Consider the following 18693-nt stretch of genomic DNA (forward strand, 5'->3'; position numbering starts at 1 on the left):
TTTAGACACATATGGTTATAATTATATGTTGATGAAGTTCAGCATATTTAAGTATGTACAGTATGTATGTATGTGTGTATGTACTGTATGTATCTATGAATCTATGTGTATCTATGTATAGATCTGTGTATGTATCTATTGATTTATGTAGCTATCTATATACATGATCTATGTATGTGTCCATGTATGTAATGTATCTTTGTATCTGTGCTTTAGTTTTTTTTTTTTTTTTTTTAACATTGCACTTTATATAATGACTGTATAAGATGTTACAACATTCAATTTTGATTCAAATTTAAATTGAGTCCAAAACTTTTAATTCTCAAGTAGCTTACAAATCATTGACATTTTTTTTAAAGAAATATGAAGTGAAACCATAAGACAATAAATTGTCAAAAAGACAAAAAGGCTGGACATTTTTGCTAATGTTCTACACATTTTGCTTTTCTTTTAGCGATTTCACTGATGCTGTGTTTCTAGAGCAGCAGACCTATAATTCCTTGCAAAATGAATTATTGTAAGTACTTGCAGTCATGACAGCTGTCTATAAGCATCAGGGACGTGTCTATTGGCCAACTTGACCCTTGTTAGAAAACAAAACAAAACACAAAAAGAGAATAGTGCCTGGGACTGCCGTGCAGGGTCACTGGAGATTTTCCAGACAAACACAGAACAGGGGAGGGGAGGGGGTAAGAATAAAAAGGACAGGCTCAGAATCTCATTTTAACAGACCGCACACAATCTGGGCTCCCACAGAACTATCTCTGCCTGACCGCTTTCTATTTATCCCTTATCAGTGTTTACCAACCGCTAGTTTTCTTTCATTCACACTGTGAGGCAGTTCTCTTACTATCAGTCAACAGCTGACACCGTGGAACAGCCTCAAAGGCAAGAGGAAGGGATCAAAACTAAACCAAAGCTGTTTAAACAATACAACAGAGGAAATAAATTCATAAATCCTAATTCTTCCCAACCCACAAGGGTACAAGCAGATCCTTTATAGTTAGGCCAACAAACAAAACCGCAGCCAATGAGGTAACATTACAATCAAGGTAATGTTAAAATATATTTTGAATAAAAAAGAGCGGAAACAAATCCCATGTAATTTTAATTAGGGACATCGCTTATAGCTCCAACATGTCAAGCATACAAAACCAATCACTAAAAACGATACATTTTACATGTATTCTCTTTTAAAAATAATACTACCTGTTCACCTTTCAGTTAATTTATTTCTAGATAGATCATATATGAATATATCAAATGATCTGAGTTAGGTTATACAACATTTATAATATCAAAGTTTTATATAGTATTTCAATATTTCGTATTTATCACTAAATACTTATCTCATAGTCCGCATCAGGAAATATCTAGCAACTGCTACTTCACAGCCAGGAATAAATGTATAGTCTATCCCACTCAGATCCACAAGAGCATTTTAAACATATATAGCCTTAAGGACATTGATCTTCAGAGGATTAGTGCTTTATCATTACACAGAATCCATTATATATACTTAAACCATTGTGGGTTTTATATTAATTTGATATAGCCAAAGCACAAATATGGGTTACTAAACATCATATTGGCTGAAATCCTATACATATAGATCTATAAGAAGACCTACATGACAATAAAACAGAGGCAGTGCCTTCAGGAAGTATTCACACCCATTTACTTTTCCCACATTTTGTTGTGTTACAGCCTGAATTTAAAAGGGATTCATTTGAGATGTTGTGGCACTGACCTACACACAATACCCCATAATGTCAAAATGGAATTATGTTTTTAGAAATGTTTAACAGTTCATAAAAATGTGAAAGCTGAAATGTCATGAGTCAATAAGTATTCAACCCCTTTCTTATGGAAAGCCTAAATAAGTTCAGGAGGAAAATGTTCTTAACAAGTAATTAAGTTGTATGGACTTGCTCTGTGTGCAATGATAGTGTTTAACATGATTTATGAATGACTACCTCATCTCTGTACCCCACACATACAATTATCTGTTAGGTCCTTCAGTCAAGCAGTGAATTTCAAACACAGATTCAACCACAAAGACCAAGGAGGCTTTCCAGTGCCTCGCAAAGGGCACCTACAGTATTGGTAAATGGGTCAAAAATAAAAAAGCAGACATTGAATATCTCTTTGAGCATGGTGAAGTTATTAATTCAAATTTGGATTGTGCATCAATACACCAAGTCACTACAAAGATACAGGCATCCTTCCTAACTCAGTTGCCGGAGAGAAGGGAAACCGCTCAGAGATTTCACCATGAAGCCAAGGGTGACTTTGAAACAGTTACAGAGTTGAATGGCTGTGATAGGAGAAAACTGAGGATGGATAAACAACATTGCAGTTCCTCCACAATACTAACCTAAATGAAAGAGTGAAAAGAACGAAACCTGTACAGAATAAAAATATTCCAAAACATGCATCCTGTTTGCAATTAGGCACTAAAGTAAAACTGGAAAACATGTGGCAAAGATATGAGCTTTATGTCCTGAATACAAAGCGTTATGTTTGGGGCAAATCCAGCACATCACCTCACTGAGTACCACTCTTTATATTTTCAAGCATGGTGGTGACTGCATCATGTTAGGAGTATGCTTGTCATCTGCAAGGACTAGGGAGTTTTTTGGGGATAAAATAAACGGAATAGAGCCAAGCACAGGCAAAATCCTAGAGGAAAACCAGGTTAAGTCTGCTTTCCAACAGATATTGGGAGACTAATTCTCCTTTCAGCAGGATAATAACCTAAAAGGCCAAATATACACTTGAGTTGCTTACCAAGATGACATTGAATGTTGCAGGGTGGCCTGGTAACAGTTTTGACTTAAATCGGCTTTCAAATCTATGGAAAGACTTGAAAATGGCTGTCTAGCAATGATCAACAAACAACTTGATAGAGCTTGAATAATTTAAAAATAATAATGTGCAAATATTGTACAATCCAGGTGTGCAAAGCACTTAGAGACTTACCCAGAAAGATTCACAGCTGTAATCGCTGCCAAAGGTGATTCTAACATGTATTGACTCAGGCGTGTGAATACTTATGTAAATGAGATATTTCTGTATTTCATTTTCAATACATTTGCAAAAATGTCTAAAAACAGGTTTTCACTTTTTCATTATGGTGTATTGTGTGTAGATGGGTGTGAAAAATAATCTATTTATTCAATTTTGAATTCAGGCTGTAAGAAAACAAAATGTGGAATAAGTCAAGGGGTATGAATATTTTCTGAAAGCTGAAAAATACAATTTTGGTGTGAATATCAGTTTGGCCCAAAACCAACCACATGCAGCAAAAAGGTTAATTCAGCATTGTTATAACAAATACATACTGCTGTTGTACATTTGGGATTTCAAATTCATTCCCAATCATACACGAATAGAACAGTTTTTGTGGAATTCTGTTCAAAAGTTAAGTAATTAATTACATTTATCCTTTCACCAGCTGCTCAACAGCAGATGGAACATTTCTGAAACCTTGCTGAATTAAATCCACATAATTCATTTTCATGGATTAACTAAGTGAAGTTTGATTGTGGAAAAACAGGTAACAAAATATATGTTGGATGGACACTGAACGCTGAGCATTTTCTGCAATTATTTTATACTGTAACTATTTTCTGCCTGCAGTGTTTCACAGTGCTCAACAGTTACTTTCTCTATATTTGACTTGCTCTTCAATCTAATTTTTGAAAGGTAAAGTGTGCTCTTGTCTTGAATAACTATTTGAATCTATTTGTTGAGTTATGGAGAGATTTGTCGAGTGCAAAGTGACAAAGTTAACAAGTCACAGGAGGGCACTTGATATCCCATAGAACAATCAATGTACCGTCATAGAACTCAACTTAGCAAGCTTTTCACAAAGAAAAAAACTATATGCAGCAGTGGAGTTTGTCATTTCACCTCCCCCTCTGGACAACAAAGTCGTTACTCTCTAGGTACCATGGACAGCTCCTGTTGTCATACAGGAGTGCGGGCAGATCTAACATTACCCTATTATGTAGCAACTGACTTGCTTGGAGCAGGAAGGGGGCTTCATTAAGTACAGCAAGAGTGTAGAGGGGAGATTACTGTTTACACTACAATACCATATCATCCGGAATCTTTGTGTTGTTGTAGCTGTGGTATTGCAAGAGCATGTAAAGAGACTATATGATCATGGTCTCAGTGGTTTGTCTCAGTTATTACATGTCTCTAACTCGTTTTATTGGACATACCTAACTTGAAAATAATGATTATATATGACATGGCGTAATGGTCTGTATACCTCATTGCCTTTTTAAAATATCACAGGTCAAATGGGATTCAGGGATTTGAAGTTGATAAATAGATCATTTTGTTGTTTGTTTTATTTAGTATGGTTTTTCAATAACAGGATACAAAATGTAATATTTGAGAGGTCTGTTCTAAACTGTTCCAACAGGAACATGTTGTTTAAATGACAAGCTGGAATGTTTTTTTTTTTCTGCATGCTTACTTAAGCTTAACAAAACAACGTGAGGTGCAAATAGAAAACTACACAAACAAATATATACATTTTTACATCTTAAAAAAGAAGCTGACGCAAATTTACTGACTACTTTAAGGATTTTAATCCAATTAAAGTCTTCTAACCCGCACAACACGTTACGCCTGTATGTTAATTTAATCATGTGTACTAAGCAAAAGCGTTGGAAAAAATCCTGAGCTGCACTAGTTGTGTGTTTCTCAATACACAACGCACTTATCAACCCACCACTTGTCTTGATAAAATCCCTACCTACAGTATGTTATGAAAAATGCATTAATTTTCTTCCAAATGATCCCTTAAAATATTCTCCTAGCTTTGCCCTTCCAAGGCACAGTCCTACGTCTATTGATAGTTATCAGTAAATGATCAACTTTGCAACATCCATCCTTCCCACTAAATCAACAGTTTCCCTGGAGACCTTGGAGTACTGTGTCTCTTCAGAGTTTGTTCAAGTGTAAGGTATGGACCATGTATGCCACCGCAAAGTCTCAATGAACACGTATCCCCGACTATAATACAACATTTAGAATACAACAGGATTCCAACAAACATTCATTCAACTTTTGTCTTAGGTTACCGACGTATAAAGTCCTGCTGTACATAAGCTGAGTCTAAAGCCTAAATAAAATGTAAGAAACGGTTTCAACAACAAACTCCCATGTTACCGGAAGGCTAAGTCAAAGTTGAAGTGCATTACGGCTCGATAGTCGTGTGTACAGCTGTCACTGCGAAAGCCGTCCAGCACAACCTGACAATGCTTTGTCTCTACACACATTACCAACATGCGTTCTTCTAAGACCGTAGCTTATACTCTAGCTAAATTAAACACACAGCATTTGTGTAGACAGCATCTAATGTTATCTGGATGATAAAAAATAGGTCATACTTCTTAAAAACCAGGTTGAGCCATATAATCTCCTCTCTAACAGTCGGAGACCTGAGCAGAAGCTGTTTTCCACTAGGTTTTCTAAGAACACAGAATCATCCTGTGTTTAGCAGAAAAATACTTTCTTGAAGTGCACAATGTATATTATTTGTGTATTCATATCGTAAAACTAGTCATAGCAAACTCATTTAACACATTAGTAGTCATCTGTCAAATAGCTTTAAGCATGTGCATTAACTGTAAAACAGTCATAGACGGTATATAGCCCTAACAGCTTTTGATGAAGTCATATGACAGCGTCAAACATCAAGAGGGTAAAAACGCTCGTCTTTCACATGCACTCACAGTCTACGATTGATGTCAATGACAAAAACAACTGACCACCAACACCAGCATAACCACTACATTATTATTATGGAAAATAATTTGACACAAACCTACTTCTATGATCCAGAAAGTTTGATTTCCCCCCAGTCGCTTGATGGCCGAGCTGGTGCAGTGTCTTTGAAAGGTAGTCCCCAGGAATATGACATACTGTGCCTTTGACAGCCTGGAGATAAGCACCTGCGTTCGGGTCCCTTTTTACGTCACACCTCCCCATTCACAGCCCTTCAATATGATGCACATTTGCACATCAACAGCAGACAACCCCCTCCTCATTCTACTCCCACATCCGCAAACACACAAACAGGCGCACAAGGAGGCAGATGCAGGCGTTAGCCCGCCACACACACAGTACACTACACACAATCACACACCACACACACACGCGCGCGCACACACACACACACACTGATTTATCTTCATATTTTTTTTCTACTTTTTAATTTCCACCCCTTATATTAATGCTTCTAAAACTTTCACTTGCTTTGTCATAGGACTGAGTGGGGCATATGCTCTCCCAAGCTTCCCATATATCACTCATCATGCAAATGAGCGGGAATGTCACTCCTCGGCAGCAGATGGCCAGGGATGATAACAATGGCTCAACAGACGAGTTTCAATGTCTGCGACTTTATCGCTACGGCAACAACAACCAAAGTATGTCATGAAAGCCTTGTCTGTTAATTTGATTTTTTTCCCCCCTTCTGTATCTTAGTACCTGTCTGTCTTTTTTTTTCTTCTCCTATTTGAATGAATGAATACCCCTTTTGTCCTAGACCTTTTCTGTTACCGGAGAGGACAAGCTATCAGTAAAAGGCAGGGACCTGGAAGTGATGTTTGGTGACTAAGGAAGGAAGGCTAGCTGCTGCATAGCAGATATTTAAGTAATTCGGTGTAATTCCTCCCTGTAGGCCATGTCAACCTCCTGAGTTAGCTCATGCATTAGACAGGCCTGGATAGAGAGAGAGAAGGGGGAATAAAGAGAGAGAACAAACGCAGTTCTTACAAAAGCCCCCCAGCCCCAGCGCCAGCGCCAGTGATGTCACCCGCGTCCTGCTGACTCCTGTTAATACAAGCCCCCATAGCAGAGAGTAAACAGTGGAAGCGTTTAGCAAACAGGGCCAGATTACAATGACAAAAGGAAGCCACACTTCTGGGTGGAGCCTGGGGCGGGAGGGGAGGGGCAGGAAGCAGGGCGGGGGGAGGGGAGGGGGGTTAGTATGGGGGTACGGGGCCGTAGCTTAGCCTTTCAAATAAGTGATACCCGTAAGGGGCCTCTTAGAGATGCAAGCATCCCCTTCCCCAGCTGACAACAGGGGCCACCCAAACACGCTTATCTCTAGGTTGTGCTGCTCCAGTCTCTGGGGAGAGATGTGTGAACACCATGTGTAATAATAATGAATTTTCTGTGCTTTTTTGTCATCTGCGAATTTTGGTTATGCAAGGCTGGGGACTTGAGGATGGCTGGGGTATATCATTACTTAAGGTTTGGCAGTTGATCATCAACTTGTTTAATACCTAATTTGAAAGTCTAATTTTGTAACTGTATTTCAAGAGCCATTGGTACATGCTGAAAAGAGGGACTGCCAGAGTACAGTCGTGTTCCTTTTGTTCTTTCTTTTGCATCATTCCTGTGAGATGGTGGTTTAGAAAATATGAAAGCATAGAGCCATCACTTTAAAAATCATATCAAATAAGAAAAGCATGTTCCTTTCTTTCCTTAGCCTGATGCAGACAATCATAGTGAAAGAACATCATAAGCATTTGTCCAAGAAAGTACCGATTACTTCATGTCCTGAACTACTGTAAGACTGTTGTAATGTGAGAATAACACATCGATCAAATAAAACCCTAAAAAGGATCAACTTGTCAACAACAATCCTGACAAAATGAAAACCATTACAGAGGACAGTGTAGTAAGACCAGCAGTTCGGTTTTTCACAAATTCAGTGGAAGTCTAACGCAAACACGCAAAAAATATGCTTTGTCCCTGATTAATCTGCAAAAAAGGTTTATCCCAAAGCCTACAACATGACCCGTTAACCAGCCTATAGTGTTTTCAAAACTATTTCATCAACAGGAAATATGCACAAAACTGGGGGTGAGTTAGTGGAGAAATGAAAAGAGGAGTGGGTTGGAGGAAATTACATGTCAGACAAGGGTTCACATTTCAAAAGTCCTGTTCGTGTTTATAGAAAGTGTTTGATTGCATTCAGAAAAGTATTACAATTGGTCACATCTGTGTCTAAAAGCTTTTCTGCATTCTGCTGCAAATTATGTTAGCAAAGAAGTGAAATGTCAAAGCACCCTATTGTTTTTGAGCACCATACAGGCTTTGTGTAAAACCTACAAATACACTATATATACAAAAGTATTTGGACACCTCTTCAAATTAGTGGATTCGGCTATTTCAGCCACACCGGTTGCTGACAGGTGTATAAAATCGAGCAAACAGCCATGCAATCTCCATAGACCAACATTGGCAGTAGAATGGCCTTACTGAAGAGCTCAGGGACTTTCAATGTGGCACCGTCATAGGATGCCGCCTTTCCAACAAGTCAGTTCGGCAAATTTCTGCCCTGCAAGAGCTCAGCCGCGAAGTGGTAGGCCACACATGCTCACAGAATGGGACCATCCGAGTGATGAAGCAAGTAGCGAGTAAAAATCGTCTGTCTTTGGTTACAACACTCACTACCGAGTTCTAAACTGCCTCTGCAAGCAACGTCAGCACAAGAACTGTTCGTTGGAAGCTTCATGAAATGGGTTTCCATGACTTGAGCTGCCGCACACAAGCCTAAGATCATCATGCGCAAGGCCAAGCGTCGGCTGGAGTGGTGTAAAGCTCGCTGCCATTGGACTCTGGAGCAGTGGAAACTCGTTCTCTGGAGTGATGAATCACGCTTCACCATCTGGCAGTCCAATGGACAAATCTGGGTTTGGCGGATGCCAGAAGAACGCTACCTGCCCGAAGGCAGTTATAGCAGCAAAGGGGGGACCAACTCCATATTAATGCCCATGATTTTGGAATGACGAGCAGGTGTCCACATACTTTAGGTCATGTATTGTATAATGTTTTCCATTGTTTATTTATTTCATGGTAAGAACCATAAATTACCTTTATGAGGTCAACCAACCTTTTCACGTTTTATCTCAATTCAAATACAGTCAACTACATGGCAAAACAGAGCTCTAGTTTTCACTCAATACAACAAAGTAGGCATTAATATTCTCCAGTCATTAACCGGATATGTTAATATCATTATATTCTAAAATAAAGTGAGGTTAATTTAAGATAAAATGCTTCATAATTGTCCTCAAATAAGATGAATAGCCAATCACCACCTCCTGGTTTATAGTGTGAACCCTGTAAACTCATCCGTCTGCCATTGTGCAACCACTTGATGCCTTGTTCATCACAGAAAGAGTCACATAAAAAGACTGGTACATTAAATAAATAAAATTTGCATATGCAAATATGGAGCAACAAAACATAAGTGCATGTTGTTGACATAGCTCCAGGATGTGTAACTATCTTTATGTTGATGTCAACAGGCAGGGAAGGTTTCTTTGAAAATAAACGACATTTTCCATGGGCATCATTATCTTCACTGCATGTCACTACATCGCAGTTAAAGAAACGATTAGTACTACCCGACAGCACCCTTGGGGAGAACTAGTGTATAACTGTGGGCGACCTTACACTATATTTTAAAGACGCACACCAAATGCTTAATCGAAGCCTCGTTATATTATGTCGAAGTTACTGCAGTACTGCAAAAGCTACGTGGCATAACTGAGGGATCTGCTGTGATGGTGAAAAAGTCTGATTGCAGACTTTTCCCGTACTTTTCATGTCTTTCTTTAAGTTGGTGTACCATGGCCTACAGAAGCTCTGTAACAACTAACTGACACTTAAACGGACCGATTCCTTATCGGACTAATATCATGGTCCTGATATTGAGACCACTAAGGACCACATTGGTCTGGGTGTCAGTGCCCAAAATGTCTGGATCTGTGACTCGGCACCCAATGTTCTGCTGTGGGTCTGGACTAATGGTTCTGGACAAGATGGTTTTAGTAGTATCTAAGTTCATGGTTAAAATATATCGCCCAATACCTAGTCTGACCAGAGTTATGTGGCCAAGAAGGAATGATTAAACACACAAGTGCCAGGGCGCCTTGCTTCCCTAACGTGTGAGCCTGTTGGGCATGAATGGATAATGTTTAGGAATAATATGCCTTTTCTTGCTGACTTTTTACAGTGGTCTTGGTCTGGATCGCATTTCAACATTTTAAATGGTCTTGAGATTGCCACAGTTTTAAAACACTGGGTCTTGTTCTGGGTCTGAGTATAAAGAGGATGGGTCTTGTTCTGGGTCTGAGTATAAAGAGGCTGGGTCTTGTTCTGGGTCTGAGTATAAAGAGGCTGGGTCTTGTTCTGGGTCTGAGTATAAAGAGGATGGGTCTTGTTCTGGGTCTGAGTATAAAGAGGCTGGGTCTTGTTCTGGGTCTGAGTATAAAGAGGCTGGGTCTTGTTCTGGATCTGAGTATAAAGAAGCTGGGTCTTGTTCTGGGTCTGAGTATAAAGAGGCTGGGTCTTGTTCTGGGTCTGAGTATAAAGAGGCTGGGTCTTGTTCTGGGTCTGAGTATAAAGAGACTGGGTCTTGTTCTGGGTCTGAGTATAAAGAGACTGGGTCTTGTTCTGGGTCTGAGTATAAAGAGGCTGGGTCTTGTTCTGGGTCTGAGTATAAAGAGACTGGGTCTTGTTCTGGGTCTGAGTATAAAGAGGCTGGGTCTTGTTCCGGGTCTGAATATAAAGAGGCTGGGTCTTGTTCTGGGTCTGAGTATAAAGAGATTGGGTCTTGTTCTGGGTCTGAGTATAAAGAGGCTGGGTCTTGGTCTGAGTCTCATTGGGTCTTCAACAGATCTTAACTCCATGTCTGATAAGCAGACAAACAAACCCGCCAACAAAGGCCAGGGGAGCAGTGGTTCCCCTGGGGTGGCCAGGCAAAAGGATGACCACAAACAATGGCAACAGGTGTGTCTAATGGCTTCTGTAATGATGACGTTGATGAGCAGTAGACTGTCTTGATATGAGTAATAATAAGTAGCATCCGGCAATGCATAGCTTACAAATTCGCCTCCATTTTATAACCTATGATCTTTAGCAGAATCTCTGCAGACAGAGTTGGATTGCTTGTACTTGTGCTCGAAGGTCAGTATTATCAATGCCAAAATCATAAGTCTTAATTAATTAAACACAAGAGTCTGGCACAATGTTTCACTTTGATAATTGTTGTTGACAAATCAACACTGACCCTTATTAGTAGTGCAGGGGTCCGTGTTAATAACAGCCGTTTACAGCAGTTTGTAAGACAGCCACAGCTTTTCATGATGCCTACACAGAGAGAGATACACTTGAAAATACAAAAATACTCCCATTAATGTGGTTTACAATGTTTTGATTGCGCCCAATACAGGAAGCTTGCTGACGTGAATCAGAATGCAAATGCCCTTTTGAGCAAAACAAAGAAATTGATTATCAAGTAAGTTTCTTCAGCACAAGTAGCTTGCTTTGAGTGATTAATGGGCTCGGCCATTGATTTCCTTTTGTTTAGATCATTGTTAACTTTCTAGAGGCACAATTATAATTTGTTTCCAACAATAAACCCAATCTAGCTGGAGCAAATTAAATCTTCCAACAGGCTCTTCCCAGTTATTTTACATATTTTCAACTGGATAGTTATTATCACAAGGCACTTTTCAGTTTTTATTAATTAAATTCTTGATTACATTTTGATTTCTACAAAACATTAGACGTGAGCCTTGTGAGATTGGGAAGGGTTGTTGTTTATAGAATTATGGAAGACTTGACATGTAAGGTTCCCCCATTGTGCCAGTGGTTAAATCTTCATACGCTCAGTACAAAAAGCTGTATATCACATGGTAGAACATTGAGTTATCTACCTAGCACATATTTCAGATTGCTGTGAATGAGAGAAAGATTTCTGTATATTTGTTCAAGGAACAGCCATTGTCTAGTTTTTTGAATAACATCACAAAAGGTATTTGATACGTTCTGAGTTCTCGCAGTACAATGTGCTATCGATATTTGCAAGTCAAATGCTACTGTTCAGAGTACTTCATCAAAGGGCTTTCGCCTTATTCTTTCAGATTTAGCACTTTGAAAACTTCCACAGATCCAGACATTTATACTTCCTGATTTCTCGCATCATCTCTCCAAGATAGTGATAATACGATTTCTGTGTTTTTCGCTGTTGAGAAACAAACTGGATTATGAACAGATCACTACATAAACAGCTTTCTAAAAGGAGGCAGCTATTTTAAAAGAGGCTGAAGAAATGCAAAGAGGGATTTAAATTTTAATTTGAATTTATTCCAGCAAGTGAAAGGTTCTTTTGAGAGGGGATTTCAGCAAAGATGATGGTATTTAAAAGTGATAAACAAGCATCTAAACCTCCAGTGAAAAACAGTCATTTTGCTTCTTTCTAGTGTAGGGGAGGAATTGAGCTTTCTATGGTTACATCCCCCAAAAAATGAAAAATAAGTAATAGTAGTAATTAAAATGTAAATAAGTAGGATACGTGGAGATATTTCAACTGATTTGTAATTGAGTGATTAAAGAAAGGCCTTGATACATCTTTGTATTCTAGTCTCTGTAGAACACCAGGTGTACAGTACATGTGTGGGCCATGTATACGTTGTACAAGATACTGCATTCTTTGGTTTATTTCAGTGTCATACAGTATATTATATGTATACATGGTTACAAACTACCTTGCGTCCATAGGAAGGCCTTAGAGAAGGACATCAACAAGACGTGTGTGCTTGCAAAAAAGGGCAACGCCATTAATAATAACTAATAAGTGTTATTCAGTAGGTGTATACTTCGATTGAGATTGATAGAGTGTGTGTTACTATGGGAGATTGCTTCCATGGATGGTTGCCCAAGGGCAAGGGTATCTCACTCTCAGCAGGTCTCTATGACCCGGTCGTTTAAAATGGCGTGTTTGGCGCTTCACAATCAATTCATGTCCAATGGTAAACTACAGAAGAGACATAATCTTTTCATATACTGTATATTATATAGTGCTACTTGTCTTATGGCTGAACTGCATGTTGGCTCTGTAACATCCCTGTCTACATTTTGAGCTGACCACTAAACTCATGCAGAGGAAAACCTATGCCACACAAGAAAGACAAAGAGTTACATCATTTTGTTGTACAGTTAATCCGATCATGGGCAGTGTTTGTGCATTTGCTATCTTCGGAAAATGCCAGCAAAGGCGCTAAGTAAACCCATTTTACAAGACTCCCTCACAAGGATGCAGTGCCAGTATCGGGATACAATTTCACAGAGCAACTGTGGCTCAGTCACATAACCTAAGCAGGCTTAGGAAAATAGAGCACCACCAAGTGTTGCACTTTCTCCCTTTCCCTCTTTATGATGTATGTTTATCGGCAGACATATGGCTGATTTCAGGTTTCAACATTTCGACAAGGAATAGAGAGAGAAATCTAAACTGATTACTGCTGAATGAAGTAGCAGCACAATCCCTTAGAGGTTAGGGTACTTCCTGTAGGCTGTGTAGATACGGCTCTGTGAGTTAGTGGGAATGGGAGACACTGCTAGTGTGCACCTGGCATTCTGCATTATAGCCTGGCAACAACCCTCCTTTATAATTACACTGAACACACAGTAATTCAGGGTTGGGGCTGGAATAGGAAAACTGTATGTCCCCTGAGACTGCCTGTTGTAGTGGTCGGTTATGCAGAAAAGATGCTAGAGGTGCAAGTGACAATGCTTCCTTTGATGCTATTTACGGAGTTTACACTAGAAGGGATGAACATTTTTGTAGTACAGTGGAGCCATATTGCCCTTTTCAGGAACTGAACTTGGAAAAGACAGATATGCACAGATACGTAAACGATTGAACTACATTAAACAAAAATATAAACGCAACACGTAAAGTGTTGGTCCAATGTTTCATGAGCTGAAATAAAAGATCCCAGAAATGTTCCATATGCACAAAAAGCTTATTTCTCTCAAATTGTATGCATACATTTGTTTACATCCCTGTTATTGAGCATTTATCTTTGCCAAGATGATCCAGCCATCTGACAGGTGTGGCATATCAAGAAGCTGATTAAACAGCATGATCATTACACAGGTGCACCTTGTGCTGGGGACAATAAAAGGTCAATCTAAAATGTGCTTTTGTCACACAACACAATGCCACAGATGTCTCAAGTTTTGAGGGAGCGTGCAATTGGCATGCTGACTGCAGGAATGTCCACCAGAGCTGTTGCCAGATAACTGAATGTTCATTTCACTACCATTAGACGCCTTCAACGTCGTTTTAGAGAATTTGGCAGTACGTCAAACCGGGCTCACAACAGCAGACCACATTTAACCACGCCAGCCCAGGACCTCCACATCCGGCTTCTTCACCTGCGGGATTGTCTGAGACCAGCCACCCGGATAGCTGATGAAACTGGGGGTTTGCACACCAGGGTCTTGACCTGACTGCAGCTTGGCATCGTAACCGACATCAGTGGGCAAATGTTTACCTTTGATGGCCACTGGTACGCTGGAGAAGTGTGCTCTTCATGGATGAATTCCGGTTTCAACTGTACCAGGCAGATGGCCTCGTGTGGGCAAGCAGTTTGCTGATGTCAACGTATGTCCCATGATGGCGGTGGGGTTATGGCATGGGCAGGCATAAGCTATGAACAATGAACACAATTGCATTTTATCGATGACAATTTGAATGCACAGAGATAGCGTAACGAGATCTTGAGGCCCATTGTCGTGCCATTCATCCGCCGCCATCACCTCATGTTTCAGCATGATAATGCACGGCCCCATGCCGCAAGGATCTGTACACAATTCCTGGAAGCTGAAAATGTCCCAGTTCTTCCATGACCTGCATATTCACCAGACATGTCACCCATTGAGCATGTTTGGGAGGCTCTGGATCGACATGTACGACAGCGTGTTCCAGTTCCCGCCAATATCCAGCAACTTCGCACAGCCATTGAAGAGGAGTGGGACAACATTCCACAGGCTACAACCAACAGTCTGATCAACTCTATACGAAGGAGGTGTCACGCTGCATGAGGCAAATCATGGTCACACCAGATACTGACTGGTTTTTGATCCACACCCCTACCTTTTTTAAGGTACTGTATCTGTGACCAACAGATGCATAGCTGTATTCCCAGTCAGGTGAAATCCATAGATTAGGGCCTAATGAATTTATTTCAATTAACTGATTTCGTTATATGAACTGTAACTCAGTTAAATCTTTGAAATTGTTGCATGTTGAGTTTATATTTTTGTTCAGCGTAAGATGATAGCTTATGATACATTTTAAAGGTAGCTATTTACTGTAAGGTTGGTGTTATGAGAGGGTAACAAGATGGATAATTGATCAATTGGACAGAATTGCGGGTCCATTAGCCAAGATGGGCTAAATGACCTGTTCGTATCATCCACATACTCCACACTTTTTCCTCTGTCCTCATATTGCTGCATGTGCACAGAACGTGGAGCGTATCTGCCCTTTCCGGATATTTAATGCAAACTGTGTATGCTGATAAGACAAACACATATTCATGTAAGTGTGGAAGTAAATAGGGGTACATCAAATAGGAGTGGAAAGTCAGACCTTACTTTGAGAGAGTACCACTAAAAGGCCTGTTAATCTCCATGTCACACTGGATTGTCGTTCTTTCACCACCTGCAGCAGTTTAATACCGCATACTAATTAATGTTCAATGCATATCATAAATGATTACGTTGAATGCATGCAAGGTATCAAAAATGCTTCTGTAGGTATTGAAAGGAAAGAATGAATGTAGACTCAAAGTAAAGTTTCTGCCGCATAGAGAGAGAAGTCAGATTGGAGCTACATTAGCATGTGAAAAGAATAAACAGGAGCATTCTCAGTTACACACTCCACCTGGCTGCTCACCAATGTCCTTGTCAGAAGTCCACCCACCGCACTGGCTTACACTGAAAGACCTCCTAGGGACTGCAGTGACCATTCACTGGGTTCTCTCTCAGTCCCATGCACCTGTGACTGTTTTTGTGTTTGCTATTTTTTGCTTTGTCTTTTTCCTGGCAACGCGGTATCATTGGAGACACACTTTCGCTCAAAAGGAATTCTCCTGCCCAACAATGTGGTTTGTTTGTTCACTGGCTGGATAGAGCAGGCTAGCTAGAGAGTGTCAAATTGAAAACAATGCTGCTAGTAATAATTAAAATGGCCACAAGAAAAATAAGCTGAGAGAAATAGGCCTATGACTATTTTAAATAAGGAAATTAGGTACTTTTCCTCCATAAGTTGTTGGTTCCTTGCCTTTTCGTGGGGACTCACAGGTGCAGCTGGAAAGGTTCTCCTCCTTGCTTTCTTCAGACGGCTCATCCGGCTTCTCCATGGTCCTGGACCTTTGAGAGCTGCTTTTCCATTTTCCAAAGGACTTTGCCACAATCGCTTTGTCCGCTCCTTTCATTGTTTTCTGTAAAACACATTTACAGCATGACTTCCCAGGTTTATCCCGCTTGTGAGCCATCTGCCCTCTTTTCTGGCTCTCAATAAACCTGTGCTCATCTTTCCCAAAGCCCGAAGTAAGAGAGAATTAGGGCATTGTGTGCATAAGCATTCTCTTTCCAGAAAATGTGCTGATTGCCCTGACGTATTTTATTTTAGAGCGCTTGGACATTGTTTTTTTGCTTGACATTTTGAATCCATGTGTGTTGAGAGCAGAGCAGCATTGCCCGAATAAAACTGCTAAATAAAACAATACTTCAAAAAGTAAATAGTAGACATGCAAAAACTGCAAAACACATTTTCTCATTTAATCCAACTTAAAGGAAATAAAAATAGCACATTATGCCCTAATTGAGTGCTGTACAGTCCACAAATACTATTAGAAGGCCGATCAGGATTAGCGGTGGAACATACCTAGTTATCTATCCCTGGCTGCCAAGACTGCTAGCAGTGGGCAACTAAATTTCAAAAGCTGGCAAATCCAGTTGTCTCCTAAATACAGAAAGTACTTAAATCCAGAGCTAACACAAGAAAAAGACGGATAAAGGGTGCTCTGCATATCACGGCAAAAGCGTGTGCACTTTTCAGAATCACTGGCTAGGTTAAACAAATATGCTAAGTAGAGATCAAACCAATCCTTTGATCTGCAGCCTAGTTTCCAGAGGAATGGTTTGGCTGTTGTTGTAAATAACTTGTAGAAATCTGTACCATTTGCCTTCAGGTAACATAAAAAGTGGCAGGGATTCATAGTCAAATACCCTGTGGTTAGAAAATAGATCAGATTCAAAAAAGTATATACATATTTGAGCTACATAGCCTATACTCACTGTACCATCATTTATTATATTCTGAAGTTTTATGATGATTGTAGGCTACTGTCCAGTACTGTAGTCTATAGATTTGAGAAGTAGCTGACTATTGAATTACAGTCTAGCCTGTTCTATTTTGTATTTGGGGGGTAAAAAAGGATCTCTTACCTCCAGCATCCAAGTCACGTCAAACACAGTGTGAAATTTATGTCCAAACTTCATACAAAAGAGGCTTGAAGAATTAGAATGCAGATAGCTATGCAACTTGCTGACTAACTTTGCCCCTCTGTTTTGATCCAGCACACAAAGAAAAACGCTGTCCATTCAAAGCAGACAGCATAACTCTTTTCAGAGATGGGGGACCGTGAACAAACGAGGCCATGTCCTGAGCCGTGGCCAGCCACCAGCCACTCTCCCTCCCGTCAGCAGAGCAGAGCCCGGTGAGGGCCACTGGGCCTGGGACCAGCTGACACCACACCACCACACTCAACAGGCCAACAGTGCAACTTTTGTTGCAAACTATCTTCTGGAGAGAAAAAAAAATCTTCCCTCCCAACTTGAACAGACAGTGAGCTTTTCTGTTTAGCAGCTGGCGTTGACCCTTCACCTCTACTACTCCTTGTTCTTCTTTTAGGGGACACAGCCATGTTTGTACTGTAGTCTCTCTATGAGTTGTGGCAGTTGGGAAATAACAAACAAAAATAGGATGAATTATATCAGCTCATTGATTTCCGTAGCTACCTCTAGTTGTGTTCAGAAGCCTTCTTATTCTGAAGTTGCATGTAGTTAGTTTTGCAAGCTTGTAATGTCACAAAAACATTTAAGGCTCTAAATGCATCATTTATATATTTTCACTTCTTATAGTTTAGCTTCACAAATCGTGTACAGGTGGACCACACACATTAGTAATTTTGATCTTATAAGCTAGCTAGCATGTCAGCACAACAACCAACATGTTAATTGTAAGTTGCTTTATGTTTTGCTTAAGTTTTTGACTTTATACAATTCATACATTACTTTTGATGTCACTCCCCTACGTCTTAGAAAGGTATGCTGTATCAAGGATGGTGGATCTCTACTGGATTTCTAATGGGGCGCAATTCCAACTGAGACTTAACCTACAGTGTTGCCAGTGTTTATGTGAATTTATAAACTGGGTGGTTCCAGCCCAGAATGCTGATAGGCTGACAGCCATGGTATATCAGACCGTATACCACGGGTATGACAAAACATTTATTTGTACTACTCTAATTACATTGGTGACCAGTTTATAATAGCAATAATAATAGCAACAACCCTCGGGGGTTGGTGGTATATGGCCAATATACCGCGGCAAAGGTCTGTATCCAGGCACTCCGCGATGCGTTGTGAGTAAGAACAGCCCTTAGCTGTGGTCTATTGGCCATATACCACACCCCATTGGGCCTTATTGCTTAAGTAAGCTCTAGTGTAATTCTTTTTCCGGAACTGTTTCCATCAGGAGTGTGACACTAGAATTAAGACTTGAGGCAAACA

General features: G+C 40.0%; 1 protein-coding gene across 11 annotated transcripts in view; it reads right to left on the reverse strand.

The window, feature by feature from the left end:
• The window catches only part of LOC129824154 (suppression of tumorigenicity 18 protein-like), a 52486-nt gene extending 34891 nt beyond the window's left edge, over positions 1–17595 (reverse strand). For 3 of the 11 annotated variants that reach the window (XM_055883563.1, XM_055883552.1, XM_055883551.1), the window contains exons 1-2: positions 17347–17590; positions 16178–16337 (exon numbers count right to left, since the gene is read on the reverse strand). In XM_055883563.1, the coding sequence (XP_055739538.1) occupies positions 16178–16337; positions 17347–17502 (316 nt within the window). In that variant the 5' untranslated portion in view covers positions 17503–17590. Of the gene's footprint in view, positions 1–5845; positions 6148–16177; positions 16338–17346 lie in introns of those variants that run through there. The other 8 variants (XM_055883555.1, XM_055883559.1, XM_055883554.1 and 5 more) reach the window with 8 other exon arrangements.
• Positions 17596–18693: the final 1098 nt, after the last annotated feature.

The sequence above is a fragment of the Salvelinus fontinalis genome, chromosome 26 (genome assembly GCF_029448725.1).
Source record: "Salvelinus fontinalis isolate EN_2023a chromosome 26, ASM2944872v1, whole genome shotgun sequence".
NCBI lineage: Eukaryota > Metazoa > Chordata > Actinopteri > Salmoniformes > Salmonidae > Salvelinus > Salvelinus fontinalis.